This window comes from Saccoglossus kowalevskii, chromosome 4 (genome assembly GCF_978046115.1).
Source record: "Saccoglossus kowalevskii chromosome 4, keSacKowa6.1, whole genome shotgun sequence".
Lineage (NCBI taxonomy): Eukaryota > Metazoa > Hemichordata > Enteropneusta > Harrimaniidae > Saccoglossus > Saccoglossus kowalevskii.
In genome coordinates, this window is record NC_140644.1 from 26,487,320 (window position 1) to 26,499,362 (window position 12,043).

The window sequence follows — 12,043 nt, forward strand, 5'->3', positions numbered from 1 at the left end:
ATTTTGACCTCTGTGTGGCCAACCAATGGCTGGATACGAAAACGTTTGCGGTCGTTGCCAAAGAACCCCGCGTCCATCGCCTGGCGATGCTCTTCACTCCCTCCGGAATGTTCTACTTTCGCAGTCTAATCGCAGGTTTTTCGAAAAACGTCGAAAAAACACAAGAATTAGTAGAAATGTTCCTATTTTGGGCGGATTATTGATAGAAAATAATGTCTTTATTACAAAAATGCCGTGAGTTTTTGCCTTAGTTATTTTTTATCGGCGAAAAACTGCGAACTCGGCAAATTTGGTTGCACAACTTCCCTCTATTCACAGTGGAGGGACTGTGCTCTATCATTTACACCCAGCGACACCGATGCCAGCTGACTGTGGGAGAAACCAACGGGGATCGACATTCCAAACAAATTATTGGGACACGGTGTACAGACATTCCAAACAATCGAAATTATCAACGAAAGACGAGGTTTTATTTTAGGCCTAGAAATATTTTCTTTCCGTCAGCCCATAAATGGAACTGCCATTTAGCTTCATGGTCCTTCAGCTTGTCTTCGCCTCGGAACACATCGCGAAGACTCAATAATCAGGAAAGAAAACCCAGACAACCATGTCGTACTTGTGTTGAAATACATTTTGTATTTCACGTCAGAATATTGTTTAAAATAAAATATTCAGTCCAAGCCAAATCGAGGCCAAAGGGTCAGGTTGCGTGCATATAATTATAGATAGTTAAAACAAAAAGTATTTGAACTTTTGTCAGCTGTTCAACATCTATAAAAACCAGAAAGACAATTATAAGACAATGTGAACCTCGGAAATTTTTCTGTTAGTCCGAATTTTAAATGCGTGCGAGCGAGCGGTGATATTTCGGGGTTTGCGCGGTCGAAAATAAAGCGGAAATTGTCAAATTCAACAAGCGAGAAAAAAGGTGATTGGAAAGCGGGAGCGGGCGGGAGGTAGTGCGAAATGAGTACTGTAAATTTGCGCAACTTTCTTTTAAATCGTGTTATTTTCCAAGTCAATATTCTATTTTACTAATACCATGTTTTCTAACGCATTGGCAAAGAAAAGAAAGAAAGCGTTGACAGATGAGGCAAAGACAAATCTGCCACTCAGTGTCGCACACTGACACAGCAATTTTTTTTTTCAAACATCGGCCATTTTGTTTCACCATGAAAACCATTTTATTAGATCACTTATCAGAGACACTTGAAGGATTAGCTTGTTTGTAAACTGTCAGCGTGTACAGTGGGACAGTAATGTTTGTCAGAGGATTATCCATCGTTGTTCGTTTGCATAACAATGGAAACCCGAACGTTCCTGGAGTGGGGACTCAAATGCCAGCAGTTTTCTTCATTTTTCACGCTCGAGCTTGAAATTATTCATTATCTGACACTCTTTATGAGCTCTATGATATCAGTGGTTAATTTGTTTGGCCATTTTTAGTGTCTATTTATAATAATGCAGCAAATCTACAGTGTTTTATTAACCAAGACTGTTTTTCGCGTTTTTCTCGAATTGAAGTTTCGATTGAGTACGACTCATTGGGACCGCCGCCAAATCAAGTGCGTTCGGACTAGGACATTCAAACTCGCAGTTATCGTTCAAAAGATAATAATGGTGCGAAATATGTCTGGGTTTTTAAAGAAAATGCTTTGTCACAGAATAATAGTCTGTTAAAGGTGCCAAGTATGAAATAATTTGAGGACAAAAAACCAAACCTTCATAGAAATCGGAATAATAGGTCTTTTGATTATCGGAGACGCATTTCAATGGACTTGATTACAGACAATGCATGACGTAAATTTCACCAGGAAATTCCGCAGTGTGCTCTCGCAATCGAGGACTTAGTCATTTTTACAAGATTCGCCATTTTTGATGTCACGTGATAATTATGTAAACAATGACTGTCCAGTTTGTGCGAACTTGTACCTCTATACTTTGTCTTTTGAAATATATAAGCTAAATTGCTCTTCTGAACAAGACAACAGACAGAGAATGATTTATTCGAAAACGTCACAAAACCCTTCTCGCTACCTTAAGGAAAATCTATAAAATTCAGGTGCAGGAAAAATGTTAGTGATTTTCAGGAATATTATTTCCTGTAGAAATCTTCAGAGGATTAAATCATGAACATTTCTATTTTAGCCGTTTGATACAATACAGTACATTAACAATTGTTTTTGTTTTGTTTTATTTTTTCAGTCTTCACGTAACAAGCTAATAAATGCACAATACTGTGATAAATTCTGCCATGTACTGTGGAAAGACGGAACAGTGAAACATGTGCATGTAACAGCTGATGTACATAGAAACTATGAAAGACGAATGGCAGTGGCATTGGATGCTCTACAGAAAAGGTGAGTACAACCAATCAGTGCTGTTCCTTTTCATCATGTGACCACAACTGATGACTTGCATTTTCTTTTTACGAGTTACAGGATATGTGTTAGTGAAAACAAATTTAATATTTTTCACACACACATTAATCATTTTGCTTTGTATTGATGAGGTATAGAGCATATATGTTATCCCATCTATGGTTACTACCAGTGCAATTTTTTTCCAAACACCAAAACAGCAACATTGCCAACTACATTGTAAGTTGCTGACTGGTTTGTACAAAAAGTACATACTGACACAATATGAAATGTCATGACACAGTCGCTGGTGTGTCTGGGCTGTGTCATAATGTTCGTAAATTTGTGCATTGGTTTGAACTAACCGGTTCTAGTCATGTAACAATCTTGAGACATGTAAAATCAACTGGCATTGCTGCTTTGGTGTTCGGAACAATACAGCGATGACAGTAAAGGAAGAGATGATAAATAGAGGTAATAAATGTATTATCGGTATATATAATACATACATGCTTGTAATGTACACAGAATTGACTGGTTACAGCAGGGAAGTCGAGAGTTGTTCGGTACAATTATTGAAGATCAGGTCTACATTCTGATTGATGTCTCAAATTCCATGGAACCTCATTTGGATCTGGTCAAAGAGAAACTCATCCGGTTAATGGAGGTAAGAGGTGGCAACCAATATTCATTTTAATCTGTATTCTAGTTTGTTACAATCATTTCCAGTAAAGTATATTAGACAACTGTGTTTTGTTTGCAGTCACTTGTCATTTAGAAATTATAATATCAATGGTGTGAACTGCAATCTTTTCAATCTTAATGATACTACAGCATTCTGTTACTAAGTGACGCTACTTAGTTTTTGAACACACAAATCTATTTTTTCACAGGAACAACTACGCCACAAAATGAAATTCAACCTCATTAAGTTTGGGACACGTGCAATGACATGGCGGGACAGAATGGTCGACGTCAATGAAGCTAATTTGCATAGTGCTTGGAGCTGGGTTCGCGGATTGACAGTAACCGGATCAACTAATACATTATCTGCATTGAAGCTGGCATTATCAGATCCCAACACACAGGCAGTCTATCTCCTTACTGATGGGAGGCCTGATATGGTAAGCTCATCTGTACTGATTTGGTAATCTTTCCTTATGATTCATGGAATCTTACATGTTATGAATGATATTCTGTATTTGCTCAAAGTTTTTGATATATAAGGATAGAATTACCTTGCCTAGGGTTTAATTGTAAATCCATTTGCAACTGTGCCATTGAACATCAATTATAGACCGTTCATTTGATATTGATAAACCTTTACATACATACATATGTGTTCTTCAAGGTCGGTGAAAACTAACAAAATATTGAGGAGATACAAGACTTACTGGTACATGTATGTCACCATTATCGTCTCATTGACGCTGTTTTTTTCGGCAATTCTCAGACTTATCGATTACATTTGGATTTTTGGGTATATTCACTAATACTAGCAACCCTCCCACCAAATAATAAAAATAACAGAATATGGTATTGTTTATAAATGAAGGTCAACTAAAAACCTTCAAATTTTGATTCACACTTATAATAAGGTGACAAGAAGTTTGGATTACTGTAAAATATTTGAGCTGGAATGAATTTTTGCTGAAAAGATTTTTTGGGTGTTTTGTATGGAATTTATTTTCACTGATTATTGACAAGTTGAATGAAAAATATAGGGAAAAAGGTATATTCGTTGGATTTTATTTGCACTGAATCATTCCTTCAGCGAAAATAACAAAAATTAATTCCAAGCAAAAATAAAGTATTTTACAGTACGGTACTATCAAATAACAATACTGAAAATATTATTCTTTGTCAACAGCCACAGAAGACTGTATTAGCTCAAGTTCAACTACAACAGAAAGTACCCATCCATACAATTTCATTCAATTGTGCAGACACAGAAGCTAATCAGTTCCTAGCACAACTAGCTGCTGACACAGGAGGGCGCTATCACTACTTTTCAGAGCAGGGCACAAGAGATCCTGGTGGTCCCATGCCGTTTGAGGTGAAACATTTTGTATTTTGCCATTTTTCTACATTATATAAGTTAATTATTGAGTGAATGTTTTTTGTTGAAACAACTATGAAATGCTCACCACTATAAATACTTTGTTTCTGGAAATGGTGGCATATTTCATCATGTGACCACTATGGCGATGCATCATTGGTTCATTAGAAAATCATGCAAATTTTTAATATGGCAACCTGTCTTCCAATGTTCAGAGTGAGGACATCAGATTTTTGAAAGAAGAACTGGACAGAGGTCGAGAAGATCTTTCAAAGATAGCAAGATTAAGGGCTGAATGTGCAGCCTTAGATTGGACCAATAATAGACATGTAGAGTTTGGTTGCAGCAGAGACCATGGATTACCGTAAGTCATCTACACTCTGAAGAAAACATTTGAATTCCAATCAGTAATTTCCTTGATTGTCAAATTGGCTAACAAGCATACTTCCACCTATCTTTGTAGGCCACGTCCAGCTTCGGCACCAGGTATGCGAATGGATTCTCCCAAACCACCAATTACTCCAAGAACTACCCGACCCATGTCTGCATTTGGTACAGCTGAACTGACCACACATATTAAATGCCACAGCTACAGAGCTGGGACTTTCCCTAGAAAAAACTCTGTAACTAAAGGGAAGCCAAAGCTAGTTGCAGGTAGGTGAATCTGTCAGTGTTCACTGATAACTGATAGGTGGAAATAGCTACCACTGTTAGTAGGAGATACTGTGTATTAGCCATTCCTTTTTATTTTGTAAATATTATTAACCTTTGCAAATATTTTATTTGTTCTGTTTATTTCACTTTTTTCTTGATTTATGTAACATATCATTTGTGCTCTTTTTTTTGGCCTGTTTTTCTTTGTGAAGCCCGGAAAACTGAGGTTCATGACATACGTAAGTGATTGGATGATTGCATGACCAGCTGATGAATATGCATAAGCTGTCATCAATATTCATCAGATCTAATGAATATGCATATGTTAGTCATGAATATTCATCAGATTTCATGAATATGCATAAGTTTGGCTTCACCATTATGAATCTGCTTCTAAAAATATGTATTATGTTATATATTCTGCTTGGTGATTACCCCTTGTTTGATTTGTTTTGTAAAAGCTTCTGGTAAAAAGGTGGTGGGTGAGTGTTTATTCCAGTTTCCTACCAGTGTAGTCTGGTCCCAACCCTTTCCTGCACAGGTGTTCTGTGAAAAGGCATATATTCAAATGTTGCATAAATTCATGTAAATATATTCATGTCATGTAGTGATAAATAATGTGCTCGTTCCAGTATGGTGAACAAGTGCGTAATGCTGTAATAATTATGGAATAATTAAACAAATAAACCAATTATTGGAGAAAAAAAAATGGAATTCAATAGTGCTGCCTGTTGCAGTAAAACATTTTCTCTCCTGCACTGGTACTGTTGTTCAAATACTTTGGCAACCTTAGATTTATTACTACTGTTACCATAGTGATTAAATTGATCATGTTAAACTCCTATGGCATTATCATGATGCTATTGCTTGACCATTTCATATTCAGTGAACATGTGTGTGTCATGTAAAATTATAACATTCATTTAGATTTCATTCAATTATAATATATGACTAGTACATTTTTAATGTAGTGCAAATAATAATGGTCGCTAGGTATACTTACATTAAGAAATGATAATATATTTCAAAATTGAACAATGCAAGACTTGAAACAACCATAAACTGAAAATAATACCTATGTGTTTAAACTGGCTTTTTTGTGTGATCCGAGTACCATGACAAAACCTTGCCATGTAACACAGACCACAGTCACTCTACTAGAAGAGTGACTTTGCACAGACAGATACAATGTATATGTCATTATGAGTATTGATGTTTGGAAGTTCGTGTTGACAGAGTTTTGTCACATGTGATCTCTAGATCCCGTACTTTACTGAAAACAGCCTGTTGACTTAATATTTGGCAGACAGTCAAAGAAATATGGCAAGTAACCAGCATGTAGCATTCAAAGTTAGATTATATGATTGTGATTTTTGTATTTACTTTCAGGCCATACTAAAACCAGTCTGATGAGAACCATGAGTAGTACTTCATTTGATCCCAGCAAGCAATGGATGTTGCCGGAAACCAGGGAATTGTTTGAAAAACAGTGGTCTAAATTTAAACAAGCATTGGAAGGTAAGATTTCATGGCACCAACATTTACTGTATCATTCTAAAATTTTGAATATCTCATGTTTGCTAGTTTTCAGTATTATTCTCTATACCTTTACCTATTCTTTTAATCTCAACAGAAACTGAAAAAATAGACCGACTGGAGAAGATAAAAAAACAGAAAAAGAGAACTCTAAGAATCAAAGATAAAGAGTAAGTTCCTTGCTTTGTAGGATGATATTCTGTGCAACCTTATCACACCCACACAATTCACCTATACTGTATTTTGAAGGCATTTCACATGTTTGTATTGTATTATATTGTATGTTTGATTTCAGTCCGTATGAGATGACCTCAAGGAGGTGGTTGAAGATTTACGGTTTAAGAGCTCGTAAACTGACAATCATGGATGCTTTGTCACCTACCGCTATTCCACATCGTGCCAAATATGTACCAATACTTGATAAGTACGTGCTGTCAAAAGTGTTTGACGAGGTAAGTTCAGTGCAACCACTAACCTTAGAAGTGAGGTGCTGCTGTTATTTTCGAGCACTCAATACAGAAAGGCATTCAAGTTGCATCACTGCGAGAACAAAAATGATCCTGTTTTAGCTGAATATACCGGTAGTAGCGCATGTGGGTTACCTGAAAGATCAAGTTGTATCTATTGTCAGAATAATTCATATTTTCAATGATCCAGCGTACAATATATACAATTTGTGGAACATCCGTGCTTCTATATGCATTACTGATGCATTTCTAAAATAACAAATACAGAATTGTAACCATGTGTGTGATAACTAAACTACTATTTAATGTTTGTAGGTATTACCTCTAGCCCATACTACTGGATCTAATAGAAAGGAAGTGAAATTAATCAACCCTCACGGCGTCAATCTAGTTGGTTATGAAGAAAGATTACAGGACGCCATCAATGATTACAACAAGAGATTAGATATGATTGTATGGAAGGCCTTGACAGATGAAGAAAGAGACAAGTAGGTGTTTTATATCTGCCATCATTTCTGTACTTTTAGTGAAGGTATTTTTAGCAAATCAGCAGTTTCTAGTTTTTTCTGCCCTTTTGTAGATTCAAATCCAAACAATTGGCTTTATTTACATTACCATGTTTTGAGACCACACCAATTTTATTCCATACTTAATGGCAGTACTCCATGAGTTCTTGAAGCCATTTCGTAAAATGCCTGGTTTGTGATATATTAATTCAGTCATTTCCTATTTCAATATTTTAAAGTTACCAATAACAAGTCATCAAGTTCAAGTGAAATGCAATCAGATAATGTGGTACAACTGCAAGATCTAATTTGTTTAAATCGATGAGATAATTTGCATATTTAATCATATAAAAAAATCTTTGAACATTGCCACCAATGCTTTTAGCATTTGGAAGCCGTTTCTGAGGTTGATGTGATTATTTATTGTTCTAGATTTGGCAGTGAAAACAGTGGTCCGGTCTCTTTCATGGACAATAAACTAGAACTGATGCAGGCCCTGGACAGACTAGGATGGCCACTACGTGAAGATGACATCTTATTGCTACAAGAAGAAATAGAACAAGCATATAAGTACTTGCAACAGAGCAAGGACCTAAGGAGGGCTGCTGAACGTAAAAGTAGTCTGTCAAGCATCGGTACTGACAACAATCGACCGAAGAGTGGTAAGAAAATAAGACGAAAGAAGATCAAGAAACGTTATACTCAGAATGATGATTATTACGATGACATTGAAGATGATATAATTGATGACGGAGACGATGGGGATGACGTCTTTGATGAAAAGTCAACAGCGAGAGAATATGAGGTAGCCTATTAACGAAATGGTGATAGATTGTAGTTTTCACAAAATTTACATGTATATATCATAATAGGAATTTAGGATTTAAGAAAATCATATTGAGTTAAGTTTTAAAAAGTGACTCAATGATAATAAAGCAGGTAAATCATGTATGCATGATTTGTATATAGCTCTAATGTTTCTGAAGATACAGGCAAGTACGGAGTGGAATCATTTTTCAATGATAACTGTTTAGGATATGAATGAAGGAAGTAATTAAAATTTAGGAAGTGTGAAGATGTATGAATAAAATCAATTCTAAGAATTCAGATTTGCTAAAATAAGCGCTTTGCAAAATTTGCCAGTTGATAATATTTTTAAAGCCCACCTATGTTATGCAGAGTATTAAATAATATTGTTTTCATGAAAGTTGCTGCTTAATGAGTTCTAATTAGTCAATTACAAAATGGCTTCAGTCAAATTAGGGAAGGGGGAATACATAGGTATTTCATGCAATATTTTCAATTGTGTATCAGTATTCCATTTGATAACTAAGATTTAATTTTTAGGGTAAGTATTGAGGGTATGCTTTCCCCGGTAGATGAAAGTCTGGTTTGTTTTGAGTTTCTCTGCAAAGTAATGCTACAAGTGCAATCATTTTATACAGGGTGCAACTGTGCATGCAAATAGTTGCTTTTATTATACTAGATATTTTTTTTTTTGCTTGGATTTTTTTTAAAGAGAATAGTAATTACTCTGTGGCTTTGCATGTACATTTTAGAAAGAATTTTTTAAAAAATAGTCTTTGCTGTTTACTGGTTTACTGATTCATGATGCTTAGTGTTCTGCTTGACTCCTCTATGCAAATGACCTTTAATGTGCCAAATGTCATCCAATCAAAATGCTGAATAGTTTCCATTCTCTTAAGGGTGCTAATCACATTGTCAGTTTTATCCAATCAAAATGGTACTTATTCAGAGGCCCTAGTTTGCTGGTCATACAACCTGCTTATTAATCAAAACATAAAGATACTAACTGAATCACGTATCTTAGAAAAAAAAATAATAAAACAGTTTTTACAAGCCTTGTATTAGCGAGGAGAAGCAGAACAAAAAGTAATAGTTAGTTTGCTTTTTAATATAACACTAACCTGAATTTCAAATTTTTCTCTTTTTTTTGAAATAAGAAAAAACGTAGTAAGATGAAGGTATGAAACTGTATAATCAGATTTTGAAGAATTTTGGCAATAAGTGTATTTTGTTTCTGTTTGTAACAATTGTAGTTTTTTTTTTTACCAGAATACAACCATATGTACTTATTTCAAATAACACACAAGCAGAAGTATTGGGCCTGGTTTGACCGTAACCCTGAAATAAACAGGGATGCACAACTGTGGGAATTTCTTTTGTTTATTCAGTTTAATTTGACAAACAAACTTGATGTGCGAACAGAACGATTCATGATATATTGTTGAATCCAGTAATTTCATGAAAATAATTTCAACTCGATAATATTTTCAGTTTTGAACAAGAATTTAGATTTTTGATGACTGTGAACATTAAAGAAACTGGGCTAACCCAACCTACCCTGTTTTTACTGCCCAACCCTAAATGTTTTTTTAGTTATATTTGAGCAAACGTAACAAAATTGTGCCAGGCTTTTGAATGAGATTTTACAAAAAATTCAAAACTTGTAAAACTGTGTAGTTTAAACAACTTTAAACATGATTTATGGTAATCATTTATACAAAATTTATAGAAAAATCAAAAAAAAAAAAATTTCCCTACCTTTTGAAAAGCATATTACAGAAACCAAAACATTGTTTTTATTTGGCCTAATGATTCAACAGAATGTCTCTCATTTGATGTGTGCCGTAATTGTGCATTTTGTTTTTAATGGTGTCTATGGTTTGAAGAAATTGAAGAAGTGAGAAATTTATTTTTACTTTATTGCTGAATTTCAATCCTTATACTTCTGCTTGTATGCATTCATGCATCTAACATCACACAAACAACTGATAATCGTAAAAGTGTTGTTTTGGCTGCAAACATAGCAGTGTCTGGGATGAAAACACTAATAAGTATATCTTGAGGATTGCATATTAGCATCTTAATTTGTGCATCAAATGAATACTACGATGTTAGCAGTCAAAACAGCAATTTATTTTATTATTCAAAGTAGGAGGGTCGTCACCTGCGCACGCACGGGAATTGAGTCCCAAGCGATGGTAACAACACACGCTAAACATGCAAAGGCTCATGGGTAGACGCTTGTTTGTAAACAATGACATGCTATGGCCATTTGACGCATGCGCAGGTGACGACACCCCCGCTTTAAGCATGCTTATCCATACTTCCACTAAGAAATCACCTACTGACGCCATTTTTATCTCCTATTCATTTTTTTTATTATCCGCGGATACTTTTAGCAGGTGATTGGTTAAGTGGATGAAAGTTCAAATGTTTAAGTCTATCATTTGTCTTGTATTGTATGATTGAGATAGTTACTGTGAATGAAAAAAGCAACCAAACCATCAGTACTGTAATATAGCTTTGCAAACCAAATAGCAATAATGATAGTTGAAGTGTAACTGTTTTTAATGGTAAGCTGATATATATTGCTACTTTGTTAGCAAAACAGTGAGCTATATTGCAATACTGCTGGTTGGGTTGCTTTTTCATTCCCAGTAAAAATTTCAATTCGTCCATGCATGCGTTAGGGTTTCCTAGACTGGTCTCGTGATATCGCACCTATTGTATGTCCCAAACAAAATTTTCAACTGACAATAAATCTAAAAACAGCAAAATTTCTATATCTTTTACTGTAGGGCTTGGGCAGCTCGATATCAGAGACCAGCTCTAGTAAGAAGCCTCCCACATCCAGGAAAAGAATACAGAAAATATTAGATAAGAGGAAAGGCATGAGTGTTGTCGGTCGAAGTGAATCCGATGGTCTCTATTATCCAGGTAAAGAATGTACATTCAATCACATACTAACACATGTGTGAAATACATGTGAAATATTATTCCCTCCTTACTGTGAAATAATTTATTTTCACTAGAATTAATTTTCGGTGAAAAGACCTTTTGGGTATTTTGTATGGAATTCATTTTCACTGATGTAAAATATAGGAAAAAATGTATATTTCCTAGATTTTATTTTCACCGAATCACTCTTTCAGCGAAAATAGCAAAAATTCATTCCAAGTGAAAATAAAGTATTTTACAGTACTAACAATATATGCAATCAGTTGCAACACTATGCAAACCATGATGTTAGTTTGTCTTGATGTCATTGATTTCATTCTGAAAGTACTACATGTATGGAGAATATAAATTTACAAAATATTTCCTACCGTATGTATATGCAAATGTGAAGATTATTAACATTTTCGCCCATATAAGGTGCTATGATCTCCTTATATGGTTGTACACACATAAAATGTCATTTTTGTAGTAATGTTCCAACTGCGCATCATTAAATATGCCTCACTTACAATTAAAACACAAAACAATCCTAGTTTTTGTAACATTATATTTCATGTATATTTTTCCTATACCTAGTTATTAATTCAATATTAGCATGCATTGTGATTTTTATTAATATCGTTGTACAGATAAATTCTTCCTCATTCTATTCATTGACTGCATATACACGTATGTAAGAGTGTGTCAATATTGAAA

General features: G+C 34.8%; 1 protein-coding gene across 3 annotated transcripts in view; it reads left to right on the forward strand.

Moving 5' to 3' along the window:
* The window catches only part of LOC100367621 (von Willebrand factor A domain-containing protein 3B-like), a 40,730-nt gene that overhangs the window by 17,528 nt on the left and 11,159 nt on the right, over nucleotides 1-12,043 (forward strand). Inside the window, exons 9-22 of one of the 3 annotated variants that reach the window (XM_078010492.2) lie at nucleotides 2,206-2,360; nucleotides 2,889-3,027; nucleotides 3,254-3,484; nucleotides 4,231-4,416; nucleotides 4,635-4,783; nucleotides 4,883-5,073; nucleotides 5,286-5,312; nucleotides 6,463-6,591; nucleotides 6,707-6,779; nucleotides 6,905-7,061; nucleotides 7,392-7,564; nucleotides 8,015-8,387; nucleotides 9,547-9,567; nucleotides 11,188-11,326. In XM_078010492.2, coding sequence (XP_077866618.1) covers nucleotides 2,206-2,360; nucleotides 2,889-3,027; nucleotides 3,254-3,484; nucleotides 4,231-4,416; nucleotides 4,635-4,783; nucleotides 4,883-5,073; nucleotides 5,286-5,312; nucleotides 6,463-6,591; nucleotides 6,707-6,779; nucleotides 6,905-7,061; nucleotides 7,392-7,564; nucleotides 8,015-8,387; nucleotides 9,547-9,567; nucleotides 11,188-11,326 — 2,143 coding nt within the window. The remainder of the gene's footprint in view (nucleotides 1-2,205; nucleotides 2,361-2,888; nucleotides 3,028-3,253; nucleotides 3,485-4,230; nucleotides 4,417-4,634; nucleotides 4,784-4,882; nucleotides 5,074-5,285; nucleotides 5,313-6,462; nucleotides 6,592-6,706; nucleotides 6,780-6,904; nucleotides 7,062-7,391; nucleotides 7,565-8,014; nucleotides 8,388-9,546; nucleotides 9,568-11,187; nucleotides 11,327-12,043) is intronic. The other 2 variants (XM_085498025.1, XM_085498026.1) reach the window with 2 other exon arrangements.